At 39.0% G+C, this 19,611-nt stretch overlaps 1 protein-coding gene across 1 annotated transcript in view; it reads left to right on the forward strand.

The window, feature by feature from the left end:
* dph6 (diphthamine biosynthesis 6) overlaps positions 1 to 19,611 on the forward strand; it is a 71,905-nt gene that overhangs the window by 5,919 nt on the left and 46,375 nt on the right. The window contains exons 4-5 of the mRNA XM_053509821.1: positions 14,133 to 14,206; positions 14,895 to 15,013. Of these exons, the coding sequence (XP_053365796.1) occupies positions 14,133 to 14,206; positions 14,895 to 15,013 (193 nt within the window). The remainder of the gene's footprint in view (positions 1 to 14,132; positions 14,207 to 14,894; positions 15,014 to 19,611) is intronic.

Here is a 19,611-nt window from a genome sequence, read left to right on the forward strand (position 1 = left end):
TACAAATGAGTTACTTCTTAAGTTTTATATACGCTCATTTAACATCAGCGAGTTTGCTCGCACGATGGTTCCCTGTGCGCTGCTTTTCGAGATGTTTTCCACTCAGCGTTCACTCGAGTTTGATTTGTGGCGGAGGGAATGAAAAAAAAAAGCCTCTACGATAATTAACTGTTGAATTACTCTCACAGGAAAAAGCGCAGTTTTAGCATCAAAAAAATGTGTTCTGTTTGGGAAGTGTGATATTTTGAAAGATCCATCCTAGCAGTTTGAAATAATTAGATGTTATTAAAATCTTTTGGGGAAATGACACTTGAACATAGATGAAAGAATATTTTTAGGTGGTGTACTGAAAGACCCTTTTGCTTTTTTTTTTATAATCGGTGAAGTGTGTGAGGAGAACTTGTGTGAACTGTGATGCAACAGTGCCACCTATAGCTGCGTCAGACTCACACTTCATGCAGCGTTGCTCCTTTAAAAAAAAAAAAAAACAGAAAAAAAAATTGGTTGGCCTTTTCAGAAATCAAAAGAAGGTATCATTTTCTTTGGCAGTATTGTTAATGGAGGTGGGGGGGTATATGGGGGAGCATCTTTTTCAACAGTGATGTTAATCGTGTGGTGACAATGTGGCCTTGCTCTCATCCCTCCTCCTCTTGGTGCCTTGGGTTTTTGATGTGTGTAATCTGAGAGACACGACGCAGCCGGGCCATGCACTGACGAGCCTGATCTCTGAACCCAGCTTTTAGATAGAGAGATAACAGTTTTGTCAACGAAGAGATCTTTCATTTCTTTATATGCGTGCTGATTGCGGGGATACGCCCGAGATTGATGTACTCTTTCCTTCAAGTGCGTGTCTAATAAATCAGCGGCCGAATTAAAAGTCGGCTGTGCCTCGTGATCCTCGTGAAAGGATTAAAAATTCTCTTAACGTAAGACAGAAATAAAAGGAGATATTTTTTCCCTACATTTCCTAATTATTTTTAATTCCATATATCTGTTTGAGTTTGAGAAGCAGTCATTTTTATACGGTAATAACTTTAAATGATAAAGTTGATAAAAAAAAAATCAAAAATGCTCACCCTAATGATTATGATCAGTCACATCTGGCTGCAGTGCCACTTCATATTAAGGATCTTCGAAATATTACAATTCTGTATATGAGCATGTTTTCATGCTTTTGTGTATATCTGTATGTCAAAGGTCAAGCCAAAGGTGCTTGGTCAAATAATGTTCGCTTCGGTATATCACATATTGGTGATAGAAGTTCTTAGATGACTTTATTGAAGTTGAAAATATCACCTTCTTGCACATCCCTGGATTCAAGCAAAGTTGGAAATAATATGCTGGAATAAACTACAGGCATATTAATGATATATAATAGCATTTTTTGTGGTTTGGCAATAAAACGTTAGGGGAAAAAATCTATTTTTGTATGTTCATAAAACCACAAGACCATACACGATGTTGTTAGGTTAAGAAAAAATAGTGAAACTTACTGCGTGTCAGCTCCAGTATTTTAAGTTATTTCATTATCAAAAAGGTTACTGGAACTCTGTGGTAGAAATGTGGTTTAGCATTCTGGCCTTCTTGTATGTAAAACTTTAATTCATGACTTGGACTGTATTTTTTGTAGTTCTATAAATCTGATTTAAACTCATACTAATAGACAGAAAAATTCATATCCCATATTTCTTTTTTAGAAAAAAGGATGGTTATTTTGGTAGTTGATTTCCAGAACCAGGATGTACCTGTCTCTTTTTTTCCCCCTCTTCTTCCTCCTCCACCGTCTGACCTGTCATGAAAAGCCACAGAAGAGTAGCGCTCCGTCGCTTTGTAGCCGAACACTTCCTTCCGTCGGCATGTATTAAAAACACAGGCGTTTTGGCTGAGCTAATCCTGGTGTTTAAGTGCACTCCTGGGCCCGAGCGGCCTCCATTATCGACATCATCAGACGAGCACGGGGCCTCTCGAGAGCAGGGTCCATCAGGCCGGCCCAAAAACACGCGTTTGTTTTTCCTCTTTTTCCTCGTCTGTTCGTGTCTGAGCCTCGGCGCTAGGGGCTAACTTTTATCCAGAGCCTTCAGAAGGCTGGCGCTGGCTGAGCTCTCCCGCTGTGAGGCCGCGGGCCAGCGAGCTGCTGAGCCACGCTGATCGATTGTACGCCTGCACCGAGGTGTCCCATGTGCTGAACTCTAGTGTGGAAAAAAAAATCTGAATTAAAACTCTTTGTGATTACTGTCACATTATTGTTAAAATGGTGCTGAACTCAAAACGAAAAAAAAAGGGTTTCTTTAAAGCTGTTAAGGAGGATGCACTGATGCAAAAATGACTATTTATCAGTCCATTAGTTGATCAAAAAGATTTAATACATATGCGTTCATCATACAGCATGTGAATGAGAGCAAAACCCAAATTCTTACATACTATACATTTTTATACCAAATCAACTCCTGCTCCTGTGTTGCTTTCTGAATTAATCACGTTTGGACAGACAGAGCTGTTTCTCTAGTGTTAAGACTGGGTGAGGTTTCTGCTTGTTTTCCACATGCGGAAGGATAGTGGCGTGGCTCAGATAGTAGCCACTCGCATTGTTTCATGCCCAAGTGGAAGTGGTGGGACAGGATCTGTTCGACACACAGAGCCATTTCCTCAGCCATGATCAAACTCTCCCAAACAGTAGATAAAGAGCTTTGCCTAAAGCCTTTGTAATTTGTATTTTTCTGCTCAATCTTGTTTAGTGATGATGGAGAGAGATAGGCCTTATCTCGGTTTGCCGAAGGCTCGAGCAGCCAACGCCGCTTGAACATTGTTGAAATAGAGTCTGCTTTTTTTGCCCTTTTTATCAATTGCGCCTGGCTATTAAGATGAGTTGTAAACATAGCTCGGAGTTATTTGCATCAGATCTCTGTAACCCAGGCTTAGACACTTTTCTTCCCTCCACCATTAAGGTGAAGGAATGAGATTGTGATTGAGCCACTGCAGCTTTCAGGCTGATACACTCCAATCAATATGCGAGGGGAAATGTGTAAGTCGGGATAAGTAAGCTGAAATACCTTCTGAAATGTTGAAATTTCAGTTAATAGAAATTGCCCTGAGAGGCTCCCTTAGCTTCGGAAAAAAAAATAATAATTCAAGTCGTTGTGTAATTATTAAATAGAGATAAACAAGTTTGAGTGTGTGTTGTAGGAGCAGCCAGTGCACTTTGCGGGAATGTGGGCTTACCAATAAAATGCTCAGACCTGGAGCCCATCCAACAACAACATAGTTTCAGTAAGGCAGAAATAAAGAGGCTGTGGAGCTCCGAGCGCTTCAGATCACAAAGCCATTCGCTTCCTTCATTGGTTCCTGGCTCAATCTGCTCTTTTCTTCTCGCATGGTGTGTGAGCGATAGCTCTCAATCAGCTCCCACCAAAAAAAAAAAAAAAAAAACCCACTGATGACTTTCAGTGTTTTGTTTTGGAAAGCATTCCCTGGGAGAAATATTTGTGGCAGACCCTACACCTCCTGCTGCTGAAGCCATAAGCAGCCTTACAAAAACATAGTCTGGAGTCTGGACAGTGTGTCAAACCTAAGGCCTTGCTTTTTTCTGTCTGCTTAAGAGGAGAAGGGGGGGAGGAAGACTTCTGAGCCGGCAGAGCCGTTGACAGGGATTCTGAAGATGAATCTTTGTGCTTTGTGTTTTTTTTCTTCCTTCGTTGCAATGAGTGATGAGTGTTAATCAGAAAAACATTTGGCCAGACCAAAGTTAAGCAGTATTGTTGTGGTGAGTGTTCAGACAGAGATGGATTCATTTTCATATTCATCCTATGTAAGAAGTACAAGAAGGATACATGCCAGTTCTTACTTGTTTATGTCTCCGGTATAAGTCGTGTTAGGACACGGGGGTGATTGTTTTCTTCTTTCTGAGGAGATGTTATCTAGCAACCGTTAACATTTAATAGAGAAGCAGCATTGCGAGGCCGGATAACCTCTTCTTCTCACTCCCTGAACTATGAAAGGATTTGTTGCTATATGACTCTGTTCCCTCAGCTCACACTTTTCCATGCCTGTGAGTATGGAAATATTTCTTTCCGGCAACGAGAGCACGGTGAAACCCTTGCTTTGTGCTTGTTTTGGCCATGCGCAGGTTTAACCCACCTCACGTCTACCATGTGTTTACGTAATAATATATATTTAAGAGGAAACTCATGAAACGTTAATCTCTCAGCTTTTTAACCCTGATGAATTTCTACATTTTCCAGCTGTGCGGCATGGCATATTTATGCGCGAGCCTATCTGTGAAAACGGCTCTTGTCAGTGTAAATGAATCACGGCTAGCCTCATGTGTGCACTGCAGGCTAGGAGTCCTCATACCACTCAGCCCACGGGTCTTCATTTCTTAAAAAAAAAAAAGGAAAGAAAAGAAGGAGGAAAGAAACAGTTTTCTGCAATGTAAGGTGTTGAAAGGTCCCTATGTTACTCCCACAGTGCTGTAACTTTTTCAGAGAGGTCATCATTGTTTTGTGGCTTGTCCGACCACAAAGTAAACTGTTATGGCTAGAACACAATGGTCAGTGTAAGTCAATGGTATATATATCACATTCCATAACACACAGAACCTGCCTGGCGTGTGTGATACTGACTTCTCAGGCAGAGATGTGCGCCTCAGTGGGAAACACATACAGAGAAATGGACGTCTCTTTTTTTCCTTCTTCTTCTTACTTTTCACCAAGAAAAGCTCATCCTTATGTAGGAAAGGACAAAATTACTATTTAGAAATAAACCCATCTGTGGAATATCTAGAGAAAAAGCAAAAAATAATTATCGGCTGTTGATTAATGTATATTAATTATAATCTTACTAATATTCATTATTAAATAATATCATGTAGTATCTATGTAATGCATAGTGTACTTAATCTTTTTTTAGACTAAGTGACTAAATCTTAACAATAAAATATAGGATTTTAATGTTTTGCCCTTTTAAATCATTTTATACAGCCATAAACGAAGTGGTGTACCACAAAAGGTGAAAATAAATCAGTTATTTAAATATGAATAAATAAATATTAAAAATTTAAATGTTTTCCAATTATTTTTATTTGCACACACACGTAATAATTTTTTTTTAAACAATTATTTTACAATTTTCCTTTGGGATTAATAAAGCACTACCTTATCCTTGTGCTACTATAAGGACTATAGTATCTGTATATCTATCTAAATGCCTACTGTTAACATTTCTAGATCAATATGTACTTTTTCAATTTGTCATGTCGATTTTTTTTTTTTCTCTTATTTTTTTGGTTTCTTATACAGGAGTGGGATTTAAAAGTCTTAACCACAGTGAGTTTTATAGTTCAAATAAAAAACAAGAAATGTTACATTTCTTGTCTATTCCGTGTTTAAGATTCTGCAGTATTTCTTTCTTGAATATTTACATTTAAGGCAATAAAGATGTAGTTAACATTTGTAGAAAAGGTCAGATTTTTCTCGAGGAATTTGAGTAAAGCATGTGTTCATTCTAATGGATCAGTGCTAACATGGATCATCAGGTTTTACACAAACTTGTACTGCCTGTGCCAGCTCAAGTAGACGCAGTCATTAATGTAAAAGGATTCAGTACTAAGAAAATTAAATTTTTGTAAAATTATTTAAAAAATAATAAATAAGAAAAAGACAGGTCTATAACAGCAAATCAGGTATTAAGTCACATTTTAGGTGATTTGTGTCTCTGACTTTGTCAGATTCCTGATTCAATAAGCTAAATTTTGATATCAAGTTTATCACTTTATCATGTGCGGTTGCTGAGATACTGTATGGCCAGTGTGAGTTCGTTTATGAGGAGCGCCTTAAAAATACTATTTTTGGAGTATTTAAATTAGAATTATGTGACGTTGTAAGAATGAGGAAACCCTCTGCTTCATTTCGACACCAGAATTTCCCTGCTACTCCTAAAAGTAAGTTTACCAGCATGTTTTAAGTGGGTAAAATGCATTCTTTTCTATCACAATTCATTGTGATCCATATTAAAGTGCTCTAAAAAATGCTTATGATTAAACCTTTTTCGACTTCCATTGAAAGATCAGTAATTATCCACTAATTTTTACAGAAAACAATTTATTCCTTTCTCCTATTGCACACCTATTGGCCTTAGTGCAAAACTAACTTGTGTGACTTATTGCCTGACTGAATATGATGGATCACAAATTAAAAAGTGTAAGAAAACATATCATCGCCTATTTTAACATCAGAGCTTCAACAAGCCAATTAGATTTTTCCACTGTTGTGACCAAATATAGGACAAGCCCCTCCTCACTCACTCACTGTAAATCATTTACATACTGTAGATCCTGAAACAATGAGAGTTTGAGGAATGAAAAAAAGTTATTTGAGAGCTATTTTTGAGAGCTATTTCACCTAGCGCTTTAACAGACACACTTTGGGGACTAATGCTATGAAGGAAAATAGTAATATATGGGATATTTAAGTTGCAGGTGATAATCTGCTTGTTGTGAAAGATTTTTTATTGAATTCATTTAAAAGCAAAACAGAGACATTTCTACTGGACTTGACTGTAATGCACAGTTATTAGAGGTTAAAACCTGCACTGTGCAATATACACCCAATTAAAAGCATTTGAAATTGAGAAAATTATATTGTACAAACGTGGCAGGCTCACTTTAATATCCCCCAACCGAGTTTGCACTTGTATCGACATTGTGCCTATTCTCACTCATATTAAAGTACCGGCACACATGGCTTTCCTGCAGGCCAGAAAACTCGTTCAGTGTCATTTTAAATAACTGCTTATTGAGCTAGACGAGCAGCAGCAGCACCAGGGATCCACAGAATTTCAAGGGTACTTTACTAATTTATTAGGTGCTTACATAACGAGTGCACGCTTACTTAGTGATCACAAGTTTGAAGGTATTATTGTAAACTTTGTGGTGAAAGTCTTGAACTTCGACCTTGTTTGTCACACACTTGGTTTAATACAGCCTGGGGTAGACCAGTACATAACTTTTTAACTGAAAAAAAAAAAATCTTTACTGAGTTTCATCCGTTGTTGGTGTTTGACCCTGAACACTGATCCATGGTTCTCAGCTTATTTTGTCTGTGCTGTCGTGTGTCACCTTGTCATGGGATGATTCTGTCCTGTTATGTAAAAGGCAGCTGGAAAAAAAAGGAAAAAAACAAGAGGGTCCACATGCATTCAACAAAGCCTCTCTGTATATCTTAGACAGCAGTACTGGATTGTGTGTGTGTCTGTGTGTGTGTGTGTGTGTGTGTGTGTGTGTGTGTGTGTGTGTGTGTGTGTGTGTGTGTGTGTGTGTGTATATGTCAGGCCCTGAAGGTGTTTGGAAATTTTATGAAACACAATTTGTTTGACCTTACATGTATTATCACAGAGGTCCTTCTATCCAGTGTGTGTGTGTGTGTGTGTGTGTGTGTGTGTGTCCAATCCCATTACAGACACGGCCAGAGCTGATATAATGGAAGGACCCATTAAAACCATGTCTTGTCTGCTCATTCATTGATGGATGCATTGGATACAGAAGAGGGTGGGGCTAAAGTGTGTGTGTGTAAGTACGAGAGCGGCACAGTCAGAGTATGATGGTCTTATGTGCCCTTGAGCAAACTGTCATTCAAGGCACTTAATTAATTTCCTGCTTCTTCCTGCCTAGTCATGCTCAGTGAAAGGGGCAGTATGTGTGTGTATGTGTGTGTATGTGTGTGTGTGTGTGTAACAGCATTAACACAATGCTGTGTGGAGCTTAAGCCTGTCTGAGTGTACACATGAATCTCCAGCTTTCCACGCGATACGATTTTGTTTTATGAAGCGACAATCTAATCTTTAACTACACTGAATTAGCTATGATGTCATCTATTTACAAAAGTTAGGGGAAGGCCTACTGATAATTAAAAAATGATAATAGTGTGGGGAGTTAAATGACTTAGCTGACCTAATTATTATTTTTCACATGTCAAATAAAAATATGAAAATAATTACCATTTCTTATGTTATTAATGTTCATCATTATTTTGGATTGATCAACGGATTTGTAAAATTGTACATATGCGTTTACAAAAGTGCAAATTTCTACTTGACTTACAGATGTTTTTTTTTTGTATTTAATGCATTTCATATAAAATTATTGGGCTCTTTAAAATTTTAATTTTAAAGCATTTTAAACCTGACTGTATAGTCTGTATACATAAATCAGCTGTAACATTAACCCCACTGCCAGTTGAATGGTATAACACTGATTATCAATTATATATATATATCAATTATATACCAGTAAACTGGTGAAAGGATTATGGGAACCCAATGCCCATTTACACACACACAGACCAAAGGCCAGCCTGCACAACCCCTTTTAACAGAAAAGCAAGTGCAGCATGAACTTGTGAAAAACGTCAATGCTTGTCATGATGTAAAGGTATCGATTACACAGTGCATCACAGCTTGCCATGTATGGGGTTTAGCAGACAAAGAGCCCAAGGCCGCTGACCTTGCCTTCAAACTGGGATAAACCGGACAAACAAGTTCGATCCACAGAGGGCCCGTCCCACAACCCACGGCACCCAAAGGATCTGCCTAATGTCCTGGTGCCAGACACCACAGCACACACCCCAGAGGTCTTGTGCAGCCACATGCCGAGGGGCCAGAGCCCAGTGGCAGAAGGGGAACCTAAAACCTGAGTGGTTATAATGTTAATGGTTTTAAAGGTATGTTACTGTAGAAGTTTTTTGCAACTTATTGCATAATTTAAAGTCGAACAACAGAGGTTTATAATAATTCATTGTATGTGTAGATTTACTCACTTAGAAGCTTAAGTCAGATACAAATGTTATTCAAAATTTACAAGACTTACATGAATACCAAATTTCCTACAAATCAGTTAATAAATAAATCCATTTGTCTCCAGATTGATACATGGTGCATTGTGTTGAAAAAGTTTCTCTCTATTTAGTAGTCCTTAGTAGATAAAGCCCTCATAGCATTTAGCCATGTTTTTTGTGCTTTTTTTTTTTTTTAATAAATATATATATGGCTCAGGATTGTGCAGTATAGAGTGGCACATAATTTTTCCATCAGAAAATAGACAATATGATGAACTGAATTTTAGTTCATTTTAACCAACTACCCAAACATGACTCAGCAAAAAAAAAAAAAAATGGAAATAGGTAATATATAGGCAAAGAAATAACACGGATACACAAAATCAGGTGCTTTTATTGTTGTTTTTGGTTGTTTTTATGACCAAAAAATAATAGTAATTTGCTTATTTCGAGAGATCAACATTTTTTGCGACAATATGATAGTGATAAAATTTACACTTCATAAAAGTAATAATAACATTTGTTCAACCTGATGTATCCTAAAACCCAAATACACAGTTTGAAGTCTGAGTTTGAGAATAATTAGGATGGTCTTGAGGTAGGACATTAAAAGGTCACCCTTTTTCAGTCCAACCATAATTGAAATCTCTTTGGTTTATCTTGTGATACAGTATGGTGCATATAAATTTAATCTTAAGCCCTACGGTTCTACTCGCAAAAGAAAACGTTTGGACACACCTTCTAAATCAGTGTTTTTTGTTTAGTGATTTGGAACAGGTCTGGCAAGAACAGTATTGTTAAGTGCATTTGCAAAACCCAATGATGAAACTGGCGCTCATGAAGAACATCTCAGGAAAGCAAGACCAAAACCTACCTACCAAAAAGAGAAGAAGTTCATTTAGAGTTACAAGCCTCAAAAATCACGGATTAACAGCTCCTTAGATTATGAAGACTTTACAGAGCATAAACATAAGGCACATATCAATATCAACTATTCAATGGGATTTAAGCATATTTTGGTAGCCTTCAACATTTGCCCTTACTACACAGGCTGTTGTGAATAGTTGAGAGTGCACCACCTGCAGACCTGTAGAGGAACAGCAATCATATATATATAAAAAAAATACAACTACTGTACTAATAATAATTTGGAGTCAGGGGGCTATAAATGAGTTGCCACACAAAATAACTGCGATATGTAACTGAATCCTTTTCCGCCATCTCTACTTGGAGACTGTCACATATTCCAAATATAGGATAATGTAAATCATGTAATTTGTCCAGTCTATAGATAACATTATCTAAATGGCTGACATTAGATATCAGTGTTTATTGACTGTAGTGTGTTACATCATTAAGTTCCCCCATTCTTAGATTTGAAATGTTGACTTGCATGCCATAGTGCCATCATTCATTTGAGTGTAATTGAGTTTACATTAACTATTTAATTTACATATTCATTATGTACAGTGTGCATAAAAATCCTGTTTTCTGTTATTGAACATTGTAAAATGCTTTTAACATGATTTATTTCTCAGTCGGCTAAATAGGTGTGATAAAGAGTCGTGATTTGAAGACTGTTCAAAATACTCGTTTTATTACGTGAATAATTTTCGATTAACAAGTCTGTGTAAAACTGTGTTGCTCCCAAGTTGGCTTGTGTAGCCTATAAATCCTTCGCAACAAATTGGCCTGTGTGTAAATTGTCACGTTTCCCTCATTGCTTTGGGTAATTATTTCTCTTTTTGGAACACGTGCAAGCTTTAATCACTTAACATCTTTATCATCCAGCTCAGTGCGTTCATTTTTATGAAAGACGTTTGGGGCTTTGATTTAATGAATTTGACAATTAGCGAGTCGTGTTAATGAGTGTTAGGGGCTAAGGAGCTTCATTGACAGGGCTCTGGGCCTCGGAGCTCCGCTGCTCCCAACTGCAATGCTTCATTTCTGCTTCTCCTGCCCAAAGCTTGAAAAATGAGCCCGAGACGAAAGAGGACGAAAGATTAAAGGATGGCTTGCTTCAGAGTGCTAGTTCCTGTCACTTTCATTACGGAGTAGCTTTGGTAATATAGGGACGATGGAAAAGAAAAGACATATTGGCCAGAACTAAATTTAAACACTATGATTAGACGCTGTAATAGCTCTCAGGAGTCAGACATCATATATATATATATATATATATATATATATATATATATATATATATATATATATATATATATATATTTTTTTTTTTCTCTCTCTCTCTTTCCTTTTCTTGTAGAACTTACTGTCAAAAATAAAATAGGTCGATAGAGATTTCAACTGTAGGAAATCAAGGTTTATGTTCGAACAGTGCTGCGAATACAGAGAACACTTTTGCAATATCAATCCAGGGTAATTTATGCTCGTGCATGGCGAATCCTTCATAAAGGATGAGAAAGTATGTGTAAAATTTGTGAAATTTAAGAGGCTGAGATTGTGCACTGTTCTGGTAAAATAAGTAACCCTAGCCTCCTTCATTCCTGTCAGTCTCGCAGCAATGATTTCGGACGGGATGAAAACAAAGCAGCCTCCAAAAATAACCTCTTGCTCGAGCTCCATCATACTCTCGTTTGTTTATAAATGGTCTAGGTCTCCCGCACACGAGAGTGGAAAGAAATTGGTGAGAGAGCGTTATAAAAGTGTAAAGATAAGTGCTATTGTTATCAAGCCATGTTCCGTTTCTGGTCATATTCAGGGATTAGTGACTATCTGTGAACTCACTATGTGTTAATGGCTGTCGTGATTGCTAGTCCTTAACAAGACGTTGTCCTCAAGCCAATAGAGCTTTTTTTTTTTTGTCTTGGTGGGAAAATTCTTTTGCGTTTTAATCACTTTTGACTTTCTGCCAGTATACAGTATGGTTTCATCATTCCAGCTATGTAAATGTGTACAGGAAGGGAATAAAAATGAGTGCTTTTTGGTTAAAAATGGTAAATTTCCATCCATCCTGAGCCCAAAATAAATAATTGGTACTTTCCCACTAGAAGACATTACAGTATGGTTACAGTATGCTTCAGCCCAAATTTAATCTTTAACCCAGAAGTGGCCTTTGTATATTACACTGAGTACTATAAGAAACTATATTATTTATTTTACTGTGTAAAGTCTCCTATTAATATGAAATAATAAACTGTATTATATTAACATATATATATGAAAATAATCTGCTAATAATTCTAAAATGTATTAAAACTCATTCTTTTGTAACATTATTAGTGATATAATACTTTTTTTTTTAAGGCTTAAAATAATGCTTAATAATTTTCTAACAGTGTGTGTGTGTGTGTGTGTGTGTGTGTGTGTGTGTGTAACGAGAGGATCTCAGATGTCACCATGCTTTCACTTGTCTGAGTTGCTGTGTTGTAGCCAGGCCTGAGGCTGTAATGTCTCCATGTTGGTGACATACACACACACACAAACACACACACACACGTGCACATATAAATTTCCTTATCTGATTAGCTGGCCTGTTTGTCTGGAAGGCAGCGTCAGCCACAGGCAGGGCATGGATTTCATTTAAAAAAGTATCAAAGGTTTACACGTTGCTCTTTTTAAATCAGCATGTTTATCAGGCAGAGAAAAATTGCAGGAAGGACCACAGGGAGAGGGGAGGGTTATCTTAAGCACCAGTAGCCTGGGAAATTGATAATGGCTACAAGGTAATTTACTGCCAACTTGTGCATCCCCGCATGTGGGGCTGCCCCCCATTCTAATTACAGCACATGTAATGTCCTAATGAAGCTGCGGGGTGGTGTGTGTTTGTGTGCGCGCGAGTGTGCGTGTGCCTCTGTGTTCCTGTATGCTGAATTCTTTTTGCAGCTGAAAATGAACTCGTCTCGGCGCTCTGTGGAAATCTCATCGTCCCGCCGGAGTGCGCGGTGGCTGAGAATTTATGGTCCTGCTCGAATAAAGCGTTTAATCATTGTGGAAATGTTAATTGCGCACTTGCACCGAGTCTAGTCTTCTATATGAATGCGTGGTGCAGAGCTGCTGCTGGCTTGAAGGCTTAAATCCTCTAAGCTCCAGCTGTTTACAGGAGCAGAGAGCTGTTGTGCTGTCTGTCACAGTCAGTACGCAGGCATTCTGGGAAGACGGTCACAGAAAGCTCCTCGTATTAAGGGTGTTTAGTGGGACCAGGGCAGAGGGCGGGTTTTATTTTTGTTTTCTGTTTGCCAGGGTCAGTGGTTCATTGAGGCTGTTGATAAGAGCACGGCAGCTTTGAGAGGACAGGACGTAGCCCGAGTCTCCCCACCCTGCAGGGGACGTGAACAGAGTCAGGAAAACCCCACTACCCCTTCCATGTGTAAACATCCCACGGTCTATCTGACAGAGGAAGAGACCTGCTATTGAGCGGTGTTATCTCTGGTTTAAAACTGGGTATCATTGTGCAAAGGAAAGAGAGTAAATATTGCTTTACCTCTATTGCTACTGTCTGCTTTTGATGTCCTACTTCCTGCTTTCGGGATTGACAAACCATTCCAGTGTGTAGCGTCCATGAATTCCCGTAGCATTATCAGAGTCGAAAGACGTCAAGACGCTAGTATTAAAGTGTAATATTAACTGTAATATTATATTTCACTTAACAAATATAATGTTTATGCATTAAAATATTCTAAAGCAATAGTGGTAGTGCTACATTTTTTTTTTGCTTAATGAAAATATCTTGCCTTCTTAAGCAAAGAATTTTAGCCTATCTTTAATGTTTTGTAGGATTATTATTGGATTATTTGTAGGATTATTGGTTATTATTAAATACAAAATCTCCTGCTTTTTAAATACATTATACCGCGAGAAAAGAAAATGAATTGATCACAAGAAGACATTTAGTTTTTACAGGTTATCAAAAATAACAAAGGAAAAACATCCTGTACTTATTTCCTAATACTGACTCTACTATATATTACAAATTTCTCAAAAAGTAGTTAATTCTATTCACCGCCAGTTTACTGGGTCTTACCCCTTGTAATTATTGTCTTGTTGCACACTACAAAAAAATGAAAAGGACACTATAAGTTATACTTTTAAATGTTAATTCAGACCGATTTTTGTACCATGAGAAAAATAAGTGTAGTTGGAAAAATTATATATCATTATAAGCATTCTAAGTGACTAATTGTAAACCATGTGACCGGTATTCAGATAATTCTAGCAGTGTTCAGTGATGAAATGTCTTCCAGGTAGATGACAAGCACTTCTGTCGGTCTCTCTGGATACGAGTATCTGCCAAATACCGTAGATGTGAAAGTAAATGTAGTGTTTTTCTTATGTGTGTTTGTTGCTCAGGAAAAGGAGGGTGTTGAAGCTGTATCAGTAGGAGCCATTCTGTCTGACTACCAGAGAGTCCGGGTGGAGAACGTGTAAGTAAACCGCATCCGATTTCATCCTTTTTCGCTCGCGAACCTGCAGCATCATGTGTACTCGCGTTAGTGATGTAAGCAAACGAGTCTGCGCGTGAAATCTGATGAGAGATCAGTACTTGTGAATAATCAGTGTCGACATACATTTCTTCTAGCTTTACCTTAGACTTTGTCACAGCAAGACCTGTCACTACTCTCTCTCTATCTCTCTCTCTCTCTCTCTTTCTCTTTCTCTCTCTCTTTGTATCAGCTCATAGTTCTGTCAGTCAGCCATTGTTTCTGCGCTTACTTCCTCAGGGTAAACAGACAGCTCTGTAGCTGTGAGCTCAGGTTACCTAACCTGTCTCCATTCCTCAGAGGAAAGACGCCATGAGGGCGGCTGTGTTCTTCTAATTGCACTCTTAACTCTCACTCAGGCCTCGCTGCCATTCAAGGGGCGTCCATGCATGTGCTACATGAGCACGGCAGTGGCGCGCTGCCCGGGTGAAGAAAAAGAGCTAAGCGCCTTTGAAGTAGTTTAGTTTGTCGTAGGTTCCTCCCCGAGTACATCTCACTTTTCTGTCTCCGCCGTCCTGTCTCCACTGATGATTCTTTGTTTTGTTTTTTTTCTTCTCCTGTTTGTCTCCCTGTTGTTTTTTTATTTTTTTATTTTTTTTCTCTTTCTATCTCTGTTTCTGTCGTGACGCAGGTGCTCCAGGTTGCAGCTCCAGCCTCTGGCGTATTTGTGGCGCCGCGAGCAGGCTGATCTGCTCAGTGAGATGATCTCCTCTGGCCTTCAGGCCTTCCTCATCAAGGTGGCGGCGTACGGTGGGTGATGAGTTCCAGATTAGAACTGCAGGGCTGTAAAAGTGTAGAGCAGGTCCTGAGTCTGCTCAAATAATCAATCAGGGCGCAGCAGAAGTGTTGACGTGTCAGGCAGGGAGGAAAGCAGTCAAGTGAAGCACAATGGGAGGAGATAAGAGGGGAATTCTTGGCAGTTGATGCATGATCATAGATGAGTGCTCGCACATTAATGAAAACCCTTAGTAATAGCATACTTCTTTATTGTTTGAAAGTCGAGGGTTTTTTTTTTTTCTTTTTTCTTTTTTCTTTTTTTTCCCCCCCAAAGTTGATGCATACCTCAGAGCATACAGGGCGTCCTGTTCAGATTAAAATCTTGTATGTCTCATTTAAGCCGTTAATGACAGGGTGATGGTGGAAAGGTTAGTGTCTTGTCACCTGTTCACTTGCTCCATGCGCTGCCTTTAGGCGAGATCTATATCAGGTTGCTCACTAAGTATTGGTGAAAAAAAAAAACATTTCTGTTGCAGCTAGTTTTTGGTTCGAGGGTGTTATGTGTATTACTTGACGGGGAAATGATGGATGATAATTAGGTTGCAAATAGTTCTTTTATTTTTGAGCTACTTGTAGCCATAAATCACAATCACAACGGTGTTTATGTGCTCTCATGAGCTCGTTGTCACTTTTGTTTAGTCACGTATTGAAAAGGCGTACGAGCAGGCTGTCGATCTGTTTTTCCCTTAAACCGATATTTCATTCAAGCTTGACCTACATGATGTACATTTAGTACAAAGAACTAGAGGAAAATAATTGTCAGTGATATGAGCTCTGGTAATTCTTTTTCAAAGCAACACAAATCTAATATTGACTTAATTGTAACAGTAAAGAATGCCATTCACCTGTCCCTAATCCCTCTTCCAACTTCACCTGGAGATGTTTTTTTTTTATTATTATTATTATTTTAGTGCTTCGAGAGCCTTTTTTTAACATCTCTAAGTGGATAACTCTGCGCTTTGATATGTGTGATGGCACTGTGCCGTGTTTCAACCTTCCGGCGTGAGCTCAAAGTAGGAGCAGAAGGGAGGTAATTATGCTGATGAGATTGTTTTGGTTTTGCTCCTGAGCACAAAGGCTCTTTGTGCGTGTGTGTGTGTTTGCGGGAATGTCGAAATCACCCAACACTGAAAAGCTTTCCAAATCAGCCCCGAGCCACGCACACACACACACACACACACATGCCCTCCTCACCTCACTCTCTGACAAAACAGTCTTCTAAAAGCAGATTCCCCGCATATCTGGAAGCTCATAATTAGAAAGGAAAAACTCGCGTAACTGACTTTGTGTGAGTTCTCACGTTGGCTACAGGTAGATGAGTGAGATGTTTTCAGCGCTGACTCGTCACCTGGCCGCCGGGCGTCTGTAATTACAAATGAGAGAGCGGAATGGCCTCGCGGTGCTGCGGGGCCGTCAGGCCTTGCTGCTATAATTGTAGCTTTCATCAGAGCGTGCTGAAGCAGCTGGGCGTGTTGTGTGCGGATATCGTGTGACAGAAAGGCGTTCTGCAGTACACTCAGACCACAGGTAGAAATAAAGAATCCTCCTTTCTCGTTTCGGGAGTGAGGGTGGGATGAGGAATGACAAACGCCAGCTTTGTGTTCGACCGGGGGCTTCTTCATGAAAGCGCCTGGTGGATTCAGGTTATGTTCGAGTCATAACACACATTAGAAGAAGAGCGGTTGGCGTGCTGGAAAACTCCGACTCGGCCTCTCCCGCCTGCCTTTCTGAGGCAGCTGCCCACACGCAGCGTCAGCATGTGATCGAAAACCTGTCGACGCCTTGAAGGCTCATCAGTGCTTTTTATCCGCAGCCATGCAGATAACCTGAGCCGGCCTTCATACGTTTTCACTCGCAGTCCCCACGCTTGCAGAAACGCCAGTAATTGGCTTGACAAACTGGCAGCATCAAAGCCATCATGTAATTAGTTAATTGCTGGGTTTGTTGAGGTGAAGATTCCCAGATGCTGCGTTGTCTCTGGTAGTTAATTGGACGTGTGCGGCAGAAAGATTTCCCCTCACTTTTTTTTTCTTTTTTTTTCCGCCTCCTGATTTAGACGCGATCTCAAACGGTGCTGCATTGATGCTTATTTATTAAACACTTAGCGCATAAGACACATTTTAATTTATCAACTTGTATAATGATATTAGAAATTGTTTATACTCTTGACATCTTAAACATTTGAGCTCCTACACGCTGTCAGTAATAAAGGTACTGCATGTAGGAGTTTTCTGTATTTTCGCACTTACTCACAAAAGGACCAAAAGTTTGTGGACACCTGACTCTTATAGGCGTATGTGTTTGTTGAACATCCCTTTCCGGATTTGCTATAATAATTAACTTCACTCTGGTGGGAGAGCTTTCCACTTGACTTTGGAGCGTGACTGTGGGAATTCGCGTTCATTTAGCATTATGCGTTTCTGTTAATCCAAAAAGTGTTCAGTAGGGTTGAATGCAGGACACTCGAGTTCTTTAAAATCCAACCTTCCCGGACCTTGCGGTGTGCACTAGGGCATTGTCATGCTGGAACAAGTTCAGGCCTCTTAATAACAGTGAAGGGAAATACATTCTATGCAGTTTTAGCCTTTGAAATTTGTAGCTAGACTTTGTGGAAGGTGTGACTGTCAGGTGGCCATATACTTTTGGACAGATATCTTGGAGCTAAGATATGAATATAGTGTACAGTATATTTGAACATAATTAATATAAAATATATAAAAAGTATATTTAAAAAGTATATAAAAATTAGAAAAAAAGTTTCTTCCGTTAGATAACTTATATAAAAATATAAGTTTCTTCTAAGATATAAGTGGTTTCTTCCGGGTACTCCAGTTTCCTCCCAAAGTCCAAAGACATGTAGGTTAGGTTGATTGGCGTTCCCAAATTGCCCGTAGTGTGTATGTGTGTGTGCCATGCGATGGATTGGCACCCTGTCCAGGGTGTACCCTGCCTCATGCCCTAAGCCTCCTGGGATAGGCTCCAGGCCCACGCGACCCTGAATACAGGATAAAGCGGTATAGAAGATGAGAGATGAGATGATAAAAATATTTTAAAAATAATTCAACACATACACCTCTCTCAACTTTCCAGGTAAAATACACACGAAAGCCACTAAAACATTCCCTTTCCGGTAGAGCAAATAAAAGTATTTTTGCTCTCTAAAATCGACTCCAGCTGCTATCTAATCAAGGAGAGGACTTTCACGCTGTCATTGATGTGTGAGAGGACCCGGCCAAATTACTCTGAAGAACAGGATCATAATTTGCTGTTGACATTTGTGGGACAAGCAACAGTAAAACCCAGTGATGGGAACAATTAAAGTAGCATTAGCTGAGCAAGATGACAGTAAATGGAGAAGTGCACCCTCAGGTTGTTCAAGTTAACCTTGACCTGGGTCACTCAGCCTCAGGTCCTGCTAAGATTCTAAGCTCAGCGGGATGAGCGAAGGGAGGATTAGTCATTAGCTAGACATGTCCAGTAATCTTTTGGAAAATTGCTGTTGCCGAGAATCTGCATCGAGACAGATTTAGTTTTTTTAAGCTACGCGCTTCAATTTCTAAACGTCCCGCTTTTATTGTAACCCATTTCTTCATGTTTTCAGGTAACAGTTTGAATTAGACTTAACCAGCAGGGATTAAGTCCTTTTAGTTCAGCAAGATAAGAATCAGATGAGGTTATAATTGCATGCGTGTTCTTTATTTCATTCATTGGATAAAAAAAGATTATATCCCTGATTTGTCTGAATTGTATTCATTATGGTTCTGTTATTCCGCGCAGAGCCTTCGAATTTCAGATAAGAGCTCGGGCAAATTTTCGCCTATACCTTAATCTCACAATCTCGTATCTCTACTTGCTCTCTTCCTTCTTACCTAGCCTCTCTCTCTCTCTCTCTCTCTCTCTCTCTCTCTTTATGAGATGGGCTGATGATAAAGAGTTATTGTTTTCACTAGTCTTTGAGAGCATTGTTCAAAGGATGAACAAGCTCACCTCAATGCACATGATGCTTTTTTATTTTAAAGACATTTAAAAGCTAAAGTGTTAGGCATCGTGAATCCAATTTTCCTTGCTTTTCTTTCTGAAAGTAGGGATTAAATCTGAGCTGTCAGATCTCCGCGTGTGATGCTGATACGCCCCGCTCTGACGCTATCTGGAATCGTACAGGCTTTCATTTGGTCTTCTATAGCAGCGGAGCAGATTCCTACCAGATTTAGATTCAATTAAAAAAATGTCACCAGAGAAGGGGGGGGGTCATTGTGATGGGGTTCATTACAGCTGTTAGTGTTGGTTTGTGATGGAATAAAATAATAGGTCTATATAACAAAATAAATACGATAGATGTGTTCTGAACAAAGTGTGGTTTTTATTTCATTTTATTGTAGTCATTTTGCATTCAGGTTTATTGTCTTCAGCTACATTACATACAGTACATTCTGGCACATATACAGTATTTACTGTCCCAAAAAGTTGCACACTGGAAGATTTCAGTCACATTTAGCTTTGATTACATAATGCACACAATGTGGTGGGCAGTTCATGTGTGAAAATGATTCCTTATGCTCCCAGAACCACTC

Source organism: Clarias gariepinus, chromosome 13 (genome assembly GCF_024256425.1).
Source record: "Clarias gariepinus isolate MV-2021 ecotype Netherlands chromosome 13, CGAR_prim_01v2, whole genome shotgun sequence".
NCBI classification, from domain to species: Eukaryota; Metazoa; Chordata; class Actinopteri; order Siluriformes; family Clariidae; genus Clarias; species Clarias gariepinus.